General features: G+C 42.4%; 1 protein-coding gene across 6 annotated transcripts in view; it reads right to left on the bottom strand.

Annotated features, from left to right (window-relative positions):
• PTPRM (protein tyrosine phosphatase receptor type M) overlaps nucleotides 1–19,980 on the bottom strand; it is a 742,830-nt gene that overhangs the window by 51,173 nt on the left and 671,677 nt on the right. For all 6 annotated transcript variants that reach the window (XM_044382848.3, XM_026496000.4, XM_048218445.2 and 3 more), the window contains one exon: nucleotides 1,505–1,602. In XM_044382848.3, the coding sequence (XP_044238783.1) occupies nucleotides 1,505–1,602 (98 nt within the window). The remainder of the gene's footprint in view (nucleotides 1–1,504; nucleotides 1,603–19,980) is intronic.

Raw genomic sequence — 19,980 nt, 5'->3', positions numbered from 1 at the left:
AGCTAAACATTTTTAACCTGTATATTTACATTTACATGTGATTTATACATATATTACATGCAAACATATGAAAACACGTATTTCTATTTTATCCAGAATTTCTAGATGCTCATAGGAGGAGGGTTTTCAGATTAGTTTGCTATTTTTGCTAGAATTGTAAGTATCTCCCACTTCTTAATGTTTCTCTTCTTAAGCTGCACCTCCTGATACTTCTGAAAATCCTTTTTTGGAAGCAGCTGTATTGAAGTATAATTGATATACAATTACAACATACAACGTTTCATGGGTATAACTTGATGAGTTTCGACATATGCATACATCCTAACGGCATCACTATCATCAAGGTAATAGATAGTATCTGACGCCTCCCCAAGTTTCCTGTGTCCCTTTGTTGTTTCATTTTTTGTAAGAATACTTAACATGAGATGTACCCTCCTAACAAATGCATAAAACCATATTGTTAACTATAGAAGCACTGTTTTCCACAGCAGATCTCCAGAACTTATTCATCTAGTGTAACGGAAACTGTACCCACTGGACATCAACTCCTCTTTTCTCCCTTCTCCCAGCCCTTGGCAAGCACCACGGGATGCTCTGCTTCTAAGAATGTGACTATTCCAGGTAATTCATGTAAGTAGAACCATGCATTCTGTGACTGGCTCATTTCACTTTGCGTGACGTCCTCCAGGTTCATCCACGTTGTTGTAAATGGCAGTTTTTCCTCATTTTTTAAGACTGACCGAGAATCCTAAGGAACAACCTGTGGATCTCTAAGCTGCCCTTGCTGCTGAGGGTCAATCTCACAAGGTCAACCTTCTCTAAGAGTTAACGGGCTCTGGACTAGAGCACAGCCATGGACCTACTATAAAATCAAGCAACTGCACCCTGTGTACTTTCCCATTTTTAAATTCCACTTTGGAAATAATCCTACCACCACCGAGGTCATAACTAGGTAAGCATTTCCTGGTTAAACAAAAATAGCTCTCATTACCAGTTCCTCCAGATAAAGTAATACAAGACTTTGGGGGCGGATGGTGATCTTTGTTTGACAGGTTAAGAAACAGAGGACGAGGAAAGTAAAAAGTAAGCGAGAGGAGATGCAGGAACGCCCCGCTAACGACTGCACCCAATGCTGTATACTGCTTTCAGAGTCAATTTTCCTGAGTTAGGGAATGCAGTCGTGTCTAATGCAGTGCCCATTGAGTTCTGACACCCAACAACAAGTGTTCGTGCTTAGAGGTGTTTTTGTGTGCTCAATATAGCCATATAACAACTGCTTTTAAATCTTGAGTGCCTTTCCCGTCTGTTGCTATCGCAACAAATGAAAGCAATTCAGTCTATGTTTACTGATAATTTATAAGCAAGTGCAGCAAGCGGTAGGAGGAGGTACAGTGCTTCATGATTGCTGGAGTGCACATAATACTTCAAAAGCTTCTTCTTGCTCAACCTCATGTTACCAACTGAGCAAGGCACATGCGGCCATGCAGGTGGAAAGCCGACTTACCCTTCCCACTTCCACGAGGTTGGTCACCATTATGATGCTTGCGGTGTTTTCATGCCACACCATCCTCCAGAAGTCATAGATGGTCTCTTGCATTGGTCCTGCAGCAAAACAGAACACAGACTTTTTTTTTTTATTTTGTAAGTTTGCAACTGGAAAATTTCTGGGGCTTGCAAGTGAGCTGATTAATACCCACAGGCAGTCCCCTCACTTTTCTAGATGGACTTGGCTCTCCTCTCTAGTGTTGATGCAAATGGGAACTCTTTCTCAAACAGCACCTATAGAAATGCTGAATTTTTTGTTCATGGTTGAATTTTCTCATGTCATCAAACGTATCTTCATTTTAGCTCTTTTTACCCCTCTTAAACTACTGCTGTGAAAGAAAGTTATTTCTCCATCATTTAGCTATTTATCTCCATAATACTCAAGAGTGAAATTTTAAAAAATGGATAACATTACTCTTCCTGCTAACAACTGGCAGATATCCCAGGGAAATGGTAGATAGAATGAAATGAGCCTCTATAGGAAAAATGGCCTTTTCTTGTTTCTAATATTTTTCTTATTCTGTGCTGTCAGATTCTTTTTTTTTTTCCACCTGACTTCCAAAAGTGAGAGAGAAGTTAGACTTTTAAGCAGTTGTACTTCCTGTCACTGAACGTGATCAGCACCTTGGGCTCAGCTCTTGGGGTCTGAGTATTTAAAAGCTCTTTTTTATAGACTGGGAAGAAAAAGGGGAGAGAGGCATTACAAAATGCCATTTCTATAGGTGCTAGCAGGTACAGGAAGTTGGAATATAAAATTTATTTGAATCCAGATTTGTAAAAACCCTAATCTCTACCTTACGCGCATGCATATTTGAGGGTATAAGCTTCACAGTATAAATCTTTATAAGACAAGCAGAAATGCAAGGAAATGAGAGGAGTGTAACTTCAAAGGCATGAGAGTCACATGATACGTGTGGAATCATACAAATGTTCAGGCACATGCTGGGACCAGGACCCAATCGTACCGTAGGATCTTGACATTGCAGATTACTGGATTTGAAACTCAAATATTTGGATTTGAGATTTTCCTCTGCCTTTTAACTGGCTGTGTGATTTTGGACAAGACAGCCACTGGGAGCTTCAGTGTCCTCATCTTTCTTTATCTACATACTGATTTCAGTAACGCTTCTCAGAGTTATTTTGAGGACCATGGAGTTAACGCATACTCAGGCATTTTATAAATAGCAGAGCATTAGAACAAAGACATGGTGCGTTTCAAGATATTTATGAGTGGTTCTTCCTTGGCTAAGGTTTGGAGACTGAGCAATGTTGGCACACCTGGGGGCCCCCTTCAATCGCCTTCCATTCCCCTTGACCAATTATCAGCTGGTTCTTGTGTAATTTTTCTTCTCCTGCTTAACACCAAAACCTCCTTCCCTTCTGTCCACAACACAAAATTCTATCATTCCTCCTTGCTGCTCTGACTACACTCTCGTCTTTCCCATGAAAACTGACTCTGCCTCCTGATGTCTCTGCGGCTTGTCCCTGTAGAGGACCATGCACACCACCTCTCACGAAGCTGCACCTGCCATCTCAGCCCATGTCCCTTGGCACGTGTGTGCCATTCTCCTGATGTATGGGCTGAAGATTTTAAGGACTTCAATCGAAGGTTACAGAGGGGACAAGTAAACATTGGATCCTCTCCATTACTACCTTTCTAGCTTGTGGAGAGAAACATTCACTGTGTACTGAACAGCTTGTCGCTTATTCACAAGAAAAAAAATACCCTGTCTTTGTGTAACCAGGGAGTCTTCCCAGCATAACCCCCAAACAAAGGGATGGCCCAGACACTTTCTGCTTCTTTCACTAGATAAACAGGCCTGTGTCACCTACTCTGAAAGTTCCAGAAACAGTTCTGATGACAATGGCTATAGTGGATGAATCAGATACTCCAGCATCATGGAAGGCGTGTGTCTGCAGAAAAAAAGCTATTTCTCCTTCACTGCCTGGCAGGAGTCACCCCAGAGACATTCCAGGCTGGGGGCAAGTTCCCAAGTGCAGCTTACTTACCCCTCCTTAGCTCTAGACTCCCCTGTGATTATTACTTCATTCCAGTTTCCCCTGGAGGGAAACACAGCTGTTATGGTTTACTATAATTTCCTTACGTGCCTTATGGACTACCTGGGAATGCAGGAGCTCAATGAATAAATGAATCAGTCTGTATGCATATGCATAAACTGTATTATTTATTATTAAAATGCATTAAAAGATGTCTAAATATTAAATTATATTAATATATCATATTTGCACAAATCCCCTCCTTGACTGATGTTTCGGAGATTATCCGTAGAAGCTGGAAAGCACATAGGTTTTACTCTTTTCCAATTCATTGTGGGGGGGGGCATCTTTTGCAAGGGTCTCTTCAGAATGAGAGTGATAATCACGCGGGCTGCAGAGCGCTGTGACAGAAATGCTCCCAACCGCTAAGCAGGTCTCTTTTCTGTTTCTCGGACTCAAGGCGGTGTATCTCAACTCAGCCCATTTCCCTAGGTAACCAGAATGCCATCCTGGCCTCTAGTAACTGTTCTCTACCAAGGGCCATGGTTCTCAACTCTGGCTGCATATTACAATTATTGTGTAGCTTTTAAAAAACTTTGAGATCCCCTAGTTCCACCCATGTCATTGCAAATGGCAAGATAACATTCTTTTGATAGCTGAGTAATATTCCATTATATATATACCCCACATCTTTATCCATTCATCTGTCGATGGACATCTGGGCTCTTTCCAAAGTTCGGCTAGTATGGACATTGCTGCTATAAACACTGGGGTGCATGTGCCCCTTCAGATCACTATGTTTGTATCCTTTTGGGTAAATACCTAGTAGTGCAATTGCTGGGCTGTGGGGTAGCTCTATTTTTAACTTTTGAGGAACCTCCATACTGTTTTCCAGAGTGGCTGTTTTCCAGCTTGCACATGCTAAGCAAAATAAGTCAATCAGAGAAAGACAATTATCATATGATTTCACTTGTATGTGGAATTTATGAAACAAAACAGAGGATCATAGGGGAAGGGAGGGAAAAATAAAATTAGACGAAATCAGAGAAGGAGACAAGCCATAAGAGACTCTTAACTGTAGGAAACAAACTGAGGGCTGCTGGAGGGGAGGGGGGTGGGGGATGGGTAACTGGGTGACGAACATTAAGGAGAGCACATAATGAGCACTGGGTGTTATATAAGACTGATGAATCACCGAACTCTACCTCTGAAACTAATGATACACTAAGGTTAATTAATTGAATTTAAATAAAATTAAAAAAAATTCTGAGATCCTAACCCAAAAGTCTGATTTAATTGACCTGGGGTGAGGTTAGGTCTGGGTGCATTTTCACATCTTTCCTGGTGGAGAACTGCAGCTCCATAGCATCAGGAACGTTTGGCCTCGCCTTCCAAACTATCAGGTGGTCTTACAGGGAGGTGTAATGTGCAACACCAAAGACTTGTTTGCTTTGAATCTACTGATTAGTCTAACTTCGTATACCAGCAATTTGAGTCAAGGAATCCCATTTCTCTCCGATTTAGAAGGAACTTCATGCAGAGAATGTCATCTAGGAACATGGCTATACACCAAGAGGCTGAGGCAGTTAAGGTGATAGGGTTTTCTTCTTTCTTTCTTTCTTTCTTTCTTTCTTTCTTTCTTTCTTTCTTTCTTTCTTTCTCTTTCTTTCTTTCTTTCTTTCTTTTTCTTTCTTTTTTTTATGTTTACATAACTACATATGGGTTATCTGGAAAACAAAGGGCATTTTTAAGCATTAGTGGCTCACTTTGTTGATGATATAAATGGTAGTCTTGACGATATTTTACCTGCTGATGTAAAAAAAACGATTGGAATAGACGAAAAAAACAATTAGGATAAAAAAGTTAGACAAAGGAAAAAAAAAGATTGGGATAGAAAAATGAATTAGGTCATTGTTCTTTTCCATGCTAAAATTAGGACAGGTATTCAGAAGAACTAAAACAGCTTGGGTTAAGATCTGAAAATGAATTTGAACACAAAGATTATTCCAAGTTGATCTCAGAAAGAAAAAAAAAAACCATGCAAGGTGAGGGTCGCCGTCTCCCCTGGTGTGGTTTTTGTCTTGGTCTTCCTCGTCTCTTCTCCCCTCCCCCCGTGGGGTACGTATGCTGTCAGTATTTGAGAGCAGCCCTTGCTGACACACCGTGTGACTTTCTCCCTGACCTGTCACCTTCTCCCTGACCTGGCAGTTCACCAGTAAAACTGCTCGGGGGTGGGCACTAGAAAGTCTTGTTTTCTTGGCTAATGAGTCAAGATACTTTTGAATGCTCACTCAAATCTTGTTTTTTGTTTTTGTTCTTTTTGGAGGGGGGGCAGAAAAGAAAAAGGAAGGCACCCTAATTCAAGGTTTTTAAGGCAACATTAGTCAATCCTGTTTTTCTTTTCTCTTTGAAATTAGTCAAATTATACTGAATAATATATTTCAAATTATTTCCTGAGATCTGGATACATTATGACTCAGAGATCTATGTCTTCTAACAAAATAAAAAAGCAGGCCAGAGGTCAGGGCGGTGTAGGCTTTACTGATCCCAAGAGCCACTCCCTTTGATTCTGGCAGATTCTGGTGGGGTCTGAGAGACCCTGGCCACTGGAAGCCTACTGACACATGCCTGGGACACAAGACCGTTACCCCTGGCACTCACGCCCTCACAGGGTTGAAATTTGGAGAGGAACACCAGGGGAGGGTCAGTAGTCCTCTGTCTCCCAAAAGCTGGTGTGGCAAACGCCCTTACCATGAGGGCGGTAATAGGTCACTGGGATTGCACCCAGGCTGGATAAATGACTTCTAAGACAAGGAATCTACAACAGCAGACAATGGACTCTGAAAACCTCCCTTGCTCCAGGGACCGAGAGTGGTGACCCACAGCCACGGTGACCCTCAGCCCCGCTGTCTGATTTCTGCAGCATGTGGCTGGGTGGGAGCCGGAGACTGCTGTGGCCGTGCCTTACAGATGTTTGTACAATAGGCAAGAAGGTTATTCTCAGCAGTCGTCCCCTCGTGGGACTAAAGCATTTGAAAGGTAAGGTCTCAAAATTTCAATATCAGGCCAATAATACATTCCATTTCCCTCACAATGGTTGGCTTACACGGACCTCTGCTGAGAAGAAAATGTATGCGGGGGCCATTCTGACCACCACCAAGCCTGGAAGGAACAGCAACAACAAAAAAGGTCAGCGAGGACTACAGCGCAATAAAAAAAATTAAAGGCAATGAAAAGCGTAAGTGAAAGCCATTCAAGGATGGGCTCTATTGTGTTCAGATGAGTTCTCTAGTTCGTGGGAAGTGAGAGATATAAAAAATCATCATTTCAAATCTTGATAGAAGACTTGTAATCTCTTCTTTTCACAGTCTAATTTCTATATGGTGTGTTTTCTGTTAACTAGAGCCGCCGAGAGGTCAAGGTCCTTAAGCTCACAGCGGCATATTCGAGTTTTTTGGAAGGGAAAAAAGGTAGAACACGTTCAAATTGCTATCCATCGTAAATGGAATAACACCGAACTTCCTTAGGGCACTTGCTATCGCCCAGGGCCCGTGTGAAGTATTTTATATGTTTTATCTCATTCACTTAAAAAATCGCAATCCTACATAATAGGTGCTATGGTTCTCCCCCATTTTACTGAGAGGAGGGGACGTTGAGGAAGTCAGGCACATTGCCGGAAGGCACACGGCTAGTGGGCTGTAGAGCCGACCTGTGAGGTCTACCCCACCGTGTGACGCTGCCCCCCGGCCAATGTCAAAAGCAACTCAGAGGGCTTCTAGCTGACGTGTGTGTGTGTGCATGTGTGTGTGTGTGTGTGTGTGTGTGTGTGTGTGTGTGTATGCAGTCATCACGATCCTGGCAAGAAGATAAGAGAAGAAAACCCATGTCAACCACCTGAAACTGCCTCTTCAAACATGTGTTGTTTCTTTTTTCTATCAGGTTGATTCCTGCCTTTAAACCTCCCATGGGTCCCACTGCCACAGAATCAAATGCACGTGCTCGATAAGCACGGCCGGCCCGGGTCCCCTTCTCCACCACCTCAACCTCGCCTATATCCTGAGCCGTCGCCGCGCAGGAGTATTTCCGGAGAAGCCCTCCTCCAACTGCTATCATCCTGTTCCTATGCAGGCTTCACTTAAGCCTGCAAGTCCCGCCGTCTCAGCTTGGCCCACAGAAGGTCACCTCGTCAGGCAGGTGTTCCAAGACCTAAGCCACGGCTCCCCGTTTCTTCAAACATGTACAGTCAGTTATGATGCCAGTGTGTTTTTAATGTACCTCTTCCTTGGTGGTCTGTGAATGTGGACCTGCTCATTCAGGTCACAGTTTCTCTGCGCCCAATGGTCTTCTACCCGCTTCCCTCATTCATACCCCCTTGCTGGTCCTGGTGGGAATCTGAGCGTGCAGCCTGTATCTATAGCTGAGCATTGAGCCTGCTCTGTGCCAGGCACTCCTCGATGCTGAGGTGAGTTATAGAAACACAGTCCCCACCTTCAAGAAGCTTGTACTTGTATAAGGTAGAGATAAGTCAAGAACATACCACACTCTCATTTAAAGGGCAATAAGGTAAGTGTCCTAAGATACTTGAGCTTCAAACTGAACTGTGCTGCCTCTCGAGATTTTCCATGGAGCACATGGCTAGTTTTAAAAGGATTCATTTCTAGGCATTTATCTCTATATGGATGTTACCAAAACTGATCTCCCTGAGAAGGAGCCCCCACGCACAGCGGTCTTTCTTGAACTTAACAAACCCTCAGCCATCTCAAATACTACGATGGGGCACTGCTCAGGTGTACAACCTACAGGTCTGAAACAAAGCAATCGACTAAAATTTTGGCTCTGAAAGCACACAGGACTTCCTGCCTTCCTTGTCTGAAACATATTTCTATTACGGGTAAAATCTGATGTTAGAAATGGGGTATATTTTTTTTAAATAATGGGAAAACTTTATTTCTTAAATAATGCCATTCAAACCTGTACTTGATCATATTAGAGACTGGGGTATTTTGGTTCATGTTGGGATGTTCTGAATTCAGAATGCTCGAAGCAGTAGAGGCTAGTAACGCTTATTTTTTTTTTTTTAGAGGGGGAGGAGGGGCAGAGAGAGAGGGAGAGGGAATCTTAAATAGGCTCCACGCTGAGTGCAGAGCCTGACATGGAGTATGACCTGAGCTGAAATTAAGAGCTGGACGCTTTACCGACTGAGCCACCCAGGTGTCCCTGGTAATGCCTATTCTTTTAAATGCAAGTGGCATGTTTTGCTGGACCACCAATTTTTTCTGGATGAAACCCATGGCTGAAAGTTTCATGTGTTTTCTTTCAGGTTAGATATGCTTCAATCTGTAAAGTAGTTAAAATATATTTATCACATATCATAAGATATTTATTCTAATTACATCAATCCTCATTTTAGCTTAGAAAATATTTAATATTGTCTCTCTCCTTTTCACAGCGGGCCCAGTGGGTTGGAAAGCTGAGCCTGGCTACAGAAAGGCCAAGTCCAGAGGGAGCCACGGAGCTCTCCTGTGGGATGCGGATGGATGTGTGTCTATAGTGGAGGGACCTATCTTAGTTATTGAACAAAAACTCCCAAGAAAAAGGAACATGTTGAGTATGAAGAGTAAAAAAGAGTAAAGAAAGAGATGATGCTCTATAATGATTAATGAGAGGGAAAACTTGAATATTTTACTCTAGATATGTTAAAAAATGTTAAAATATTCCAAGGATGGCTCCCTGGGCATGCAGGTGGCTGGCAGAGACCAGCAGTGGAAATGTCTGGAATCCCAAAGATAGTGCAGCTTGGCTCCAGGTGGTGATTCCACTTGAGCAGCACACGTGGAGTATGGGGGTGGGAAGGTCAGAGCAGTGGTGGGCAGGGTGACAGCCCTCCGGGTGGCCTCACACCCACTGGCACGCTCAAGGTTACCTAGTGCAGAGACGAGGCTCCCATTTGAATCAGGCTGGGGAGACTGAGGCTGCCCTTGGAGGGAGTTTTGGATGAACTGAGTAGGATTCTTGCTATTCCTAGCACAAAGGAGCTGAGCCAGGGCGTTGGGCTGGAAAGGGAACCTGGGAAGGGGGATGACAAGGATGGTGAACAATTAACTGAGGCACAGTGACGAGCCCCTCGGGCCAGGTGTGCTTTCTGTGTACTGTCTCATTTATTCGCCACTGCGACTGTGTACATTTCCATTTTAAGATGAGAAACAGGTTTAGGAGAATAAATGCCCTTGAAGCTGGGATTGCAACCCAGGATAATCCAGCTGCACGTTTTAGATTTCAAAATGACCTTGGCAGACTAGGCGGGGGTGGGGCTTATTGGTGAACGTCAGTCCTCCCACTGTGACGTGACTGGTCCTGGGTGCGGGAGGGGTGGCTGTGCATGGTGTGGGGTACACACTGAACGGCAGAAGTAGAGATGAAGGGACAGGGACCCTACAGGCAAAGTAGCTGCAGAAAACCTAGGAGTCCTTGCTCTGGGCACTGGCCTGGTTTGGGCTTGCTCAAGTCCTTCAGCATCCAGTTCACTCCATTAGGGCTGAAGACCAGTGAAGGTAGAATACGGATGTGGAAAAAGATGAGCCTAGGATTAATGCATTTATTTTAAAGCTCTTGCTCATAAATAAAAGGGTCCTAAAATTTTGATCCATTATTGTTATTGTTACTGCTGGCAATATTCTAAAATAAGTATTATGAAGTCGGTTATTCAACAGTCAGAGCATTAGATGCCCCTTCAGTGGTTTCTGAATAAGTTTTTATTACAAAACTTTATGTGATTTCTCAATATGACAGTTCCATAACACGTCTATAATTTTACATTTAGTAGCTTTTCATTTGTGCAGTAGTGAAATGTAAAAGGTAAAATATGCCACCATGTTTTACGGACTGAATCTGCCTCGTGTGTCACAAAAGCGATAATGGTGACACAGAAAACAGTCGGCTTCTGCATTAATAATCCTTAACAACACTTATTTGATGGGTGCATTTGCTCTTCCCTGCGGCTACTTATGTTAAAATCATGGATTTTTATGAATAATTTTTGGTTTCAGCTGCAGAAAGTGGAAACGAAAGTTGAGATGGCTAGGTGCATGAGAGGTGATTTGCTTTTTCCTGAATTGCTAAAAATATCCCCCCCCATAAATTACCATTTAAAAGAAACAATATAAATCAACTAAGGAATTAGAAGCAAACACTGAGGATTGTTCTATGATGGGGAGAACTTGGGAATACTTTATTTAACTTAAATTCAAAAATATAACTAGTAGCATGTTAAAATAGGATTTCTAAGGATAGCTCTTACGTGAAGCACTCTCTAAGTCCAGAATTACAGGGTTTGGGATGTTCACCAGTCTACTGGAATTTTCATTTAGTGACAGTAAAAGAGAAAATAGGCATTGGAGCTATAATAAAATACACCTTTTTAGAAGCAGTGTCAAAAGCGATGACTTAAATAATGACATTAAATAGTGTTTTCAGCTAATAATTTCAGTGGTTCGCACACAAAGATAAACCCCTTCTTACCCTGGAGTAGGCTTTCCCACTGCGAGTCTTTTCCCTTTGCCTAGCCCACTCAGGTTAGCAGCTACTTGCCAATTACCCCGTTTGTTCTAACTTGGCTCACAGGTGTGTGTTCTTCTTATAACCCAAAACAAGGCATACACTTCCTGCCATATCCATTAGTAACATTTCCCCTCAAACACATAATCCACATGTTGATATTTACACTTCACTCATACCATTCCCTAAAATTGTCCTTTCAGACTGAAATAAGACAGTGTACCAACATCGACTGTGCAAATATTCGTGGCTTTCCCTAGATGATTAGTTTCATGGAATGTTGGTTTCCAGGTGCATTACTAGAACATATGCAATCCTGATTGGACACCAAAAGGTCATGTCAGATTTAATCAAGAGAAAATTGGTACAAACCAAACACTAATGGACAGGCTGCACGCAGATTCTAAAACAGCCCGGGAAGCCTCTGTCTGTGGCATGAGTCATAACCCTTCAAACATTATCTCTGTTTTGGTTAATCATTTGTCTTTCGTCTTATTCACTTATTTAATTAAGCTAATTACAAAATATTTAAAACCAGAAATGATAAAGAATGATATAGGAGATACTCTTTGCTATGTCTTAATAAAGATACATTTAATCACTACCCATTTTCTGCCTAGGAAATATAAGGCACTTGGTATTTTAAAATTCTAATCTTTCCCTTTCCGCTTTTCATATTCATATCGTCTAGTACCTCAGTTCCAATGTGAGTTCATCCTACCCTCTATTAGTCATTATTGTAACTCTTTTCTGTTGTACATTTTTATACATCTTCATCGTTCTTACTGTGGTTTTCCCTAATTTATTCCCTAATTTATCTTTGCTAGGATAAACTTCCTGCATTTCCACACCACTCTTAACTATGTCTCAAGTCACAGCAAAAATAAAGAAGCACATTTTAAAAAAAAGTAAACTGGAAACAAAATGAGTCAAGTATTCTGAGTACTTTCTTCCTTTCCCCTACCAGGAATTTTAAAACCTTTAAACAAGGAAATAAATGAAAATAGTGGCTTTGAGACCTAAGTTTGTCATAATATTTTTAGAAGTTTTCATTTTCCTTAAACAAAAGCTACATGTGTTAAAATTAACTTAAATAAAGCATTTAAAAATAAAAATCTGTACGATCACCCTTGGGAGTGTTCAAATAAATTATTTCTGACACACAAACTCATACATACTTTTAACCATTAAGATACATTAGTATAGTAACAAAATCCCAAGTAAAGATTAAAGAAATAAAAAGCCATTTAAAGGATAACTGTGGTGGCTCTCATACGACCTACGCCATATGATGACTTAAATTACAATCATGGGTTTTGTTAAAAAGAAAAATATTTATAGATATTTTTATCTTTAAAAATGCTGGCACACAAACTCGCAACTAAAAAGTTTTTGAAAGTGATACAAATGTTCTGTTAAGAAAACTTAGAAAAAAACCTTTCTATGTGTCAGAAGTAGAATAAGGTGGTCTGATTGTGTTGCCAGGAAATTTGCTTTGGAAACTTGTTAATAAATTATTGGTGACAAATTTTATTACCCTGTTTGCTTTCCCCTGTGTGAGTAGTGAGGCTTTGGGTGTGGGTCAGGGTAGAAGCCAAGTCCACTCAAAGCCGCAGGCACGATTACTCACAAGTGTAGTGTCTCCATTTTCTTGCTTGCATGCAAATATTTCACTGGGTATCTCCATATTTTTTTAAAGAACACAACCATGATACTGTTATGTGATTTTAAAAAGAACAATCATTCTTTAAACTCACTGTACACTAGATGAACTATTGACCCCGAGGTCCTTTTCCTCACGTAACACGCAGTGCTTGGGGGACACCTGCATTTCCTGGGGCTGCTGCGTGAAATGGATCTCAGAAGTGGTCTGCAGGAATTCCTTTTGGTTCAGCTCCACACTGTCTACTATCTCTTTGGTACAAATTGTAACTGACCACTTTTAGGCATCTGGTCAACCTCTAGCCAAGCAGAAGATGGTGCCTGCCTAACCAGCCCCAAGCAACATAGAGAGATTGAAGGAGCCCAAGAGCACACATCTTTCCCTTTATCCCCCTCTCTGCTCCTCTGTCATTATTATTCTCTTTTCCACAAGATCCTTTCTTAGCCCCATTTGTTATCCAGTGGTTTCTTAGCCTTCCATAGCTCCTCTCTAAAATATTCCTGTGTATTCTTATATCAGAAATTGGTTTGGACAAAGCCTGTTGTGAAGAAACTTGTCTGGCCTTTGGAATTAGTGGTTTTCACTTCTATGTGATCAGACTCTACGTGGGCTTCAGGGAAGCCTTCAGAACACCAAGACTGGTGTCCTTTGCTGCTATCAGAGCTGCTCAATTTCTGCAAGACTTCAGAAACAGAAGGAAAATATGTCTCTCCAAGCTTATGATACAGCTTATTGTCTTTCCAACCCATGTCTGTCCTTTGTTTCAAAATGATGATAATCTTTGCACTTTGAGGAGGATGCAGGATATTGGTGAAAAAGTAAGTGGTTCCCTTTGATACACCCTTCTGGCAGGAAGTATGAACAGCGTGCAGAATTATTAATCTTTATGCAAACTATATGGGTATATACTATACCTGCATTAAAGCCTGAATGGCCTATGTGTTACTGAAAATGTGTCTTTTGGAATCCACATGATGATAATGACAAGAATCACAGCTAATATTTATTGAGTGGTTGCTTGCAGAGCTGGCATCTAAGCCTAGACAGTCTAACTCTGGAATCCACTCTCATTAGCCTCTCTTCTCCATTGCCACTTGGAGGGGAAAGTCTTATCCTAGCTACTGACATAAAAATAATGCTTGTATATGGAAGGAATTTGGGGACCCCAGTTTCAAAGATTTGATCGTGGCCATGTTGCATAAGCAACGCGTGTGAAAAAAACCAGCTATGGGGTGATCCTTAGCATGACCTGCACTTGAAACTGAAATGTTCCAAAGCACTTTTCAAAACCCATCTACCTAAATGATCCATTATTTGGATTTTGCTAATTTGGATTTGTGGACTATATTCAGCCCTCCTCTAGAATCAAGCCTCCCTGGCAGTTACATAAACATTTTCAGCATGCAGTGGTACCACTGTGAATGGGAAGGCAAAGGCTGCTATTATTCCTGATGTGGAAAGCTGAATGATAAAGGCAGACAAATCAGATTTGAGTGACAGGGGTAAAGATTAGGCCTCCAAAGAGAAACTCTTATATAGAAAAGAATGAAAGGGTTGGTAGGCAGCGTGTGGCAATAATCTGTTCTACCCTGCAGAGACAGAGGCCCCACTACCAGAGGGACCTTTGGTCCTTGATCCCTGGGAAGGGTTGTATAGCAATATTGCCTGAAGAGCTGGGAAGAGGCGCATGAGAAAGTGTTTGCAGCCTCAGAAGGGAGGCACATGACAGATGTTCACACCACAAGAGCCTCTTGCTGGCTGAGTCACAGAGCATTCATCAGGCCTGTCTCTGAAGAGAACCCTCATAAACTCATCTTGAGTACTTGTTCATGCTGTAAAGAGGGGGCCAGAGAGAAGGCAATCAAGGAGAAAAAAAGAAGAATGGCAGCCTTCAGAATGGAGGAGTTTGGTGACCCAAAGGATCTGGCTGCCTTCTGTCAAGCAGAAATAAAGCAAAGGGAAAAACCTATATTCACATGCTTCAGGGGCCACTGCCAGAGAAATAAAAGCTTTCATTAGTCTCTGCATTCTTTAATTAAGCCTTTCTCAGTATACAAGTGGGATCTGCTTTTATTTAAGAAAAAAGAGAATAAATCTAATAAATGAATAAAATAGAGATAAGTTGATTCCCTAGATATCACGCAGCGTAGGCAATCTCAATTTTCAATGGCAGCGTGGGGCATTGCATCAGAAAATTTCCAGAAGCATCCTTTTGAGCAAGAAGGCAAGGCACAAAAGTAACTTGCAATGGCCAGAAACTTCCTAAATTATCTGCTGCAAACTTGTTCAAAACTGTGTCGGTGTATGATCAGGGAACCCGATCACGAGAGTCAGGAAAATTCCATTTCTGCACTGGGTTTCACTTTTCCACCTGCTATGGAGTAGGGGCAAGGGAGAAAAATAGCCTGAAGTAGTTCCCAGATGTGATCTTCCTGCAAAATCACAACTTAGTACTGGTTGCTTGTATACACAGCAGCACTACGTAACTCCTGAGGTCAGCACTGTATTCCCAGCCCTGTCTGAACCAACCACCTGGTATGTTCACAGAAATATTTGTTCAGTTTTGGATGAATTGGGTCTGAGAGCAATGTCTTTACTTTGAAAGGGTCCATGATGCCAGCCCTGGGGCCTGTGGCCCTGGGTACTCAGCTACAACTCTATCCTTTCAAATGGCTGAACCTGGAAGAAAGACACGCTCTCGTATTTTTCCTCGATTGGACAAAAGGCCCCTCAGGAGACTGGAAACACATTAAGTTTCTCCGAAGTTGTACACTGCGTGCAACCTCTGAAAACATTCATGAATGCTAATCCATACAGTTTGCAAATACTTTTATACACAAGACTCACTTGAACTTGTATGGATGAAAATCACTTAGAGCAATCTGTGCTTTAAGCTCAACTGTTTCAATGACAAAACAGGGGGAGATGGACTTCAAGACTTTTAAAGTTTCTACCAGCTTGAAAAGATTCTAGAATTTTCTACTTCAAATGAGGAACTCCAGTAAGTTATTCTTATGGATTCAAAAAGCATTTGGAGCAATCTAAAACTGGGTGCCTGCTTGACAGCAGCATCCTTTGTCTTCCAATTATTCTGTGTTGGTTTAGGTTCCATTACTCGAGGGACATGTTTCCACCGCAGCATCTATAACAATATGGGTGGATGTCACCTACTGCAACCTATTTTTGGTTTTTATCTTTTAATTTGCAACCTGTCTTCAAACGTTCTCACTACTAATGAGCAGGTTTATTAAGAGCATAGGGTGAGAAACGTTTTCGATCTGACCTTTTGGCTAATTGGCCAGTCTCTGTTGAAATTAATCTGGTGAAGAAAAATTATGGTGTCAAAGTCAGTTTGTGGAGAAGCTGTTAATTGCAATTGTTCATTCTTCTTTGGAAAACTGTACAGGGAGAGTAACATGCAGTGGGTCCTCCATGGAGAGCTTGACCCTGGGCATATGGAATGCAGACCTCACAAAGGGTCACCGTTTGCCCGGGTATAAATGACACTTCCTCAAAGCCTCCCTATTTAAGTTTGAAAACTAGAGACCACATTACCAGGCAAGACTTTTAAATCAACCTCAGAGATGACACAATAAGTGACTCCAAACATAGTCTGCAACCCATCAGCAATATGGCGGCCACTTAACTGGGAGGACAATGGCAGCTACGGTACTTGTACACACTGGCAGTTGAAGGAATAAAAACAAAAGTTGTTTACTGGAGGCTTAGCTCTTGATTAAAACTTTTTTTCTCTCAATTCTACAGAGAAATAATTTCAAGGATTCATCTCCATCTGGAAGCCAGAATGCAGGAGATAAAAGCTTCTTCACAGCGCGTGTAGAACTTGCATTGACACTGACAAGTCTGCTCCGAGCGTGACTTGCCGAGGAGAGTTAAGTGTACCTATTCTAAGCACCATTATTCACTGCTTCAGAGGCCGGAGGGAGAATTTGGAGCCAGAAAAATATAATCCACATTTATCGTTCTGAAAAATCCTTCCGAAAAATGTTCACACCACACAGCATACGTGGAGGACATGGAGACGCAAACCAGATCGACAGCAAACAGAAGGGAGTCACTATAGCGAGGTTTCAACCGTAGTGCAGTAGTTGACGACTGGGAGGTGTTTCTGCTGGAAACCTTCACTCCCCACATTTTTGTTATTTTCATGTTAAAGGTCTGCTCCTAGCTCAAGGTCTCTGGAAGACATTTATTTTCAGGCTTCTCTTTTTCAAATTAGCAATAAATAATAATTATGGACAAATAAAACTGATTACATCCGGTGTCTATGGGAGGGGGGATGTGCACAAGCAGGGTCAGGGTGGAGATAAGCTAAATTGTTTAACAGGACGGATTATCTCCAAGAACAGTGCCTTGATTGGCTGACACATTGGAAGAATCGGCGTTGATCGGCTGGAACTCAGAAAAGTTGGAGCCACAGAAGGTGGAGACCACGATCCCCAAATCCACGCAGATGCACAGATGCTGAGTCAGGCCCACAGGAGATGGCCTTTTTGCTTGGTTGAAATGTTCTACCGCCTAACTGGTGTCTGGCTCACAGTAACTGCCAGTTCATTCATTTATTCCTTCCTTCCCTCACTCACTCATTCTTACAGTCTCACTGGGCATCTGCTTCGTGCCAGCTCTCCAGCAGGCATGGGGCTGTACCTGTTGAATTAATAAATGAACTCTGTGCCCTTCTTCTGATGCCAAGACATGAAGCAACCTTCTGCCCAGGCATCTTCCTCTTTAGCTGGCCGGCAATGCAGAATGTCCTTGCCAGGCGGAGGGCGGTTCTGCCTGACGGACAGTGATACTTCTCCTGGTAAATAGCTCTCTGGTAACTGGTTTTCTCTATCAGTCCCAGTGTGACTGAGCATCCAGAGTTTCTGTGAACAAAGGATGTGCTCACTTGTTAAAATCCACACACTTTACTCTTCTTGAGGATAGGTGCCTTGACACCCCTTTCATCATTTAATTTTTTGGGGGATTGTGCTAATTTGAGAGGCCTGGCCACCCCACTGGAATTCTGACCTCAGCCATGATCTTGCTGCCACATAGAGTCTCTTTCTGTCACCTTCAGTGTTCGCTCCCCGGACTAGCGGGTCTCTAAACAGGTGCCCAGAGGCCCGCCAGGGAACAGGGAAACTCTGGAATCTTAGTGTCATATTTCAGGACATCTGAGACAATTTTAATTAAGAGGTATTTTCAGATATGACTGTATCATAGAAAATTTGCTTTCTTTTTTTGGAGAAAGATCATAACTTAGAAGGAAGGGATTGGATTTTGAGGGGCAAGCTTCAGTCCAGGAGAAAGAGCATAAACTCTGAGCCTCTGATCTGGGGTGAGAATCACACGGTATCACGCAGCACTAGACACGGAAAGGAGGAAGAGCATCCAGAACCCTCCCGGGTGCACTGCTGGCACTCAACTACACTCTAGTTCTGTCATCAACCCCTGCTGCTCCCTGAGGCCCTCTTTCCTCTATTTACGAAATGAGACGAGTAATAGCCAATTTGTCAGAGGATAGAAATTAGTTATACCAGAAAGTCTAGCACTTAATAGGCACTTAATATTTATTGAATCAAAGGACAACTAAACATGCTGAGTTTCAAAAAGAAGTATATTATGGGGCGCCTGGGCGGCACAGCGGTTAAAGCGTCTGCCTTTGGCTCAGGGCGTGATCCCGGCGTTATGGGATCGAGCCCCACATCAGGCTCCTCCACTATGAGCCTGCTTCTTCCTCTCCCACTCCCCCTGCTTGTGTTCCCTCTCTCGCTGGCTGTCTCTATATCTGTCAAATAAATAAATAAAATCTTAAAAACAAAACAAAACAAAACAAAAAAAACAAAAAGAAGTATATTATATCAAGCAAAACTACAAATATAGAAAGAAAATATATTTATCACTTTTTATTACATGAGAAGGAACACACTTAAAAATCAACTGTTTGACACTATAATATATTTACTATTAGAAAACATATTTTAGTTGTATGCAACTTAGATTATTGAATAAAATAAAAGCTACATCTGCCTTGCTGTCATTATTGTTGTCTGAGTTATTCATTTGTACCCCAGATTTTTTTTGTGTGTGTGATTATTTCTTGTTACCTTTGTTTCCAGTTTTCTCTGCAGGATAATTCCATACTAACTAGTCCCCCCCCACCTTTTTTAAGAGAGAGCAAGAAAGAAAGAAAGAGAGAAAGAGAGAGAGAGAAAGAGAGCTCAAGCAGTGGGGTAGGGGCAGAGGGAGAGGGAGAATCTTGAGCAAGCTCCACGCCCAGCACAGAGCCCAACTTGGGGCTCAATCTCATGACCCTGAGATCATGACCTGAGCCGAAATCAAGAGTTGGACCCTTAACCGATGGCACCACCCAAACATCCCCTAACTAATCTTCTTAAAGCACTGTTTTCATCACCACATGGCTCAGAAACATCCTTCCTCTCCCTTTTCTGCCCTTCTTCCTTTCATTAAATAACACTCTTTATTCACAGCCTTTAAACCAATGTCCTCACCTTACCTTCCAGTTCTTCTTACCCCTCTAACTCAGGGCTTTTTAAAAAATCTGGGCTATAGAAATTTTTCAGGCTAGATTTTGTTGTCTGTGAATGCCTGAATGTCTATATGAAACCGTGTGTATGTGTGAGTTTTTTCTGAGAGAAGGTCCATTTTGACAAGCGACCAAGAGGACCCAACATACCATGGAGGTGAAGATCCTTCCTATCTTCAGTCAGGTCTCCCTCGTGCCCTCTGCCAGGGCTCCGTGCTCCTCCCTGACCTTGGTAGTCCTCCTGTTCATCCCATCCTCTGTCCTCCGACATAGAAACCCTCCTTCAAGGCTGCCTTAAGACCTGCCTCCCCCACTCACCCCACTGAGGCTCTTTACCCCTTCTCCGGCTCCCAGAAATGGCAGTCAAGTGCTGGGGTGCCACCACGTGACTGTGACATGCCCTCCAGATTTCATCATGGATGCTGGCTCCCCTGAGGGAATGACAGGCAAGTTCCTCTGGCGGGATCCGCCGATATTCGTGTGCCCCTCCAGCCCACACAGCAGTGGGGTCATGAGGAAGAGGGGCTGGGTGCTGGGCAGGCCGTGTCCATTACAGACTGACAGCGTGTCCTTCCTCAACTAGCTGACGGCATCTTTCCTGAGGTTTCTAAAGCAGGACTCTTGAAGTCAGTTTTAGAAATAAAACCAAACAATCCTAAAAAGAACA

The sequence above is a fragment of the Ursus arctos genome, unplaced genomic scaffold, assembly GCF_023065955.2.
Source record: "Ursus arctos isolate Adak ecotype North America unplaced genomic scaffold, UrsArc2.0 scaffold_17, whole genome shotgun sequence".
NCBI classification, from domain to species: Eukaryota; Metazoa; Chordata; class Mammalia; order Carnivora; family Ursidae; genus Ursus; species Ursus arctos.
Note: the sequence above shows the minus strand (reverse complement) of the source record. Positions and strands in the feature narration are given on the sequence as shown.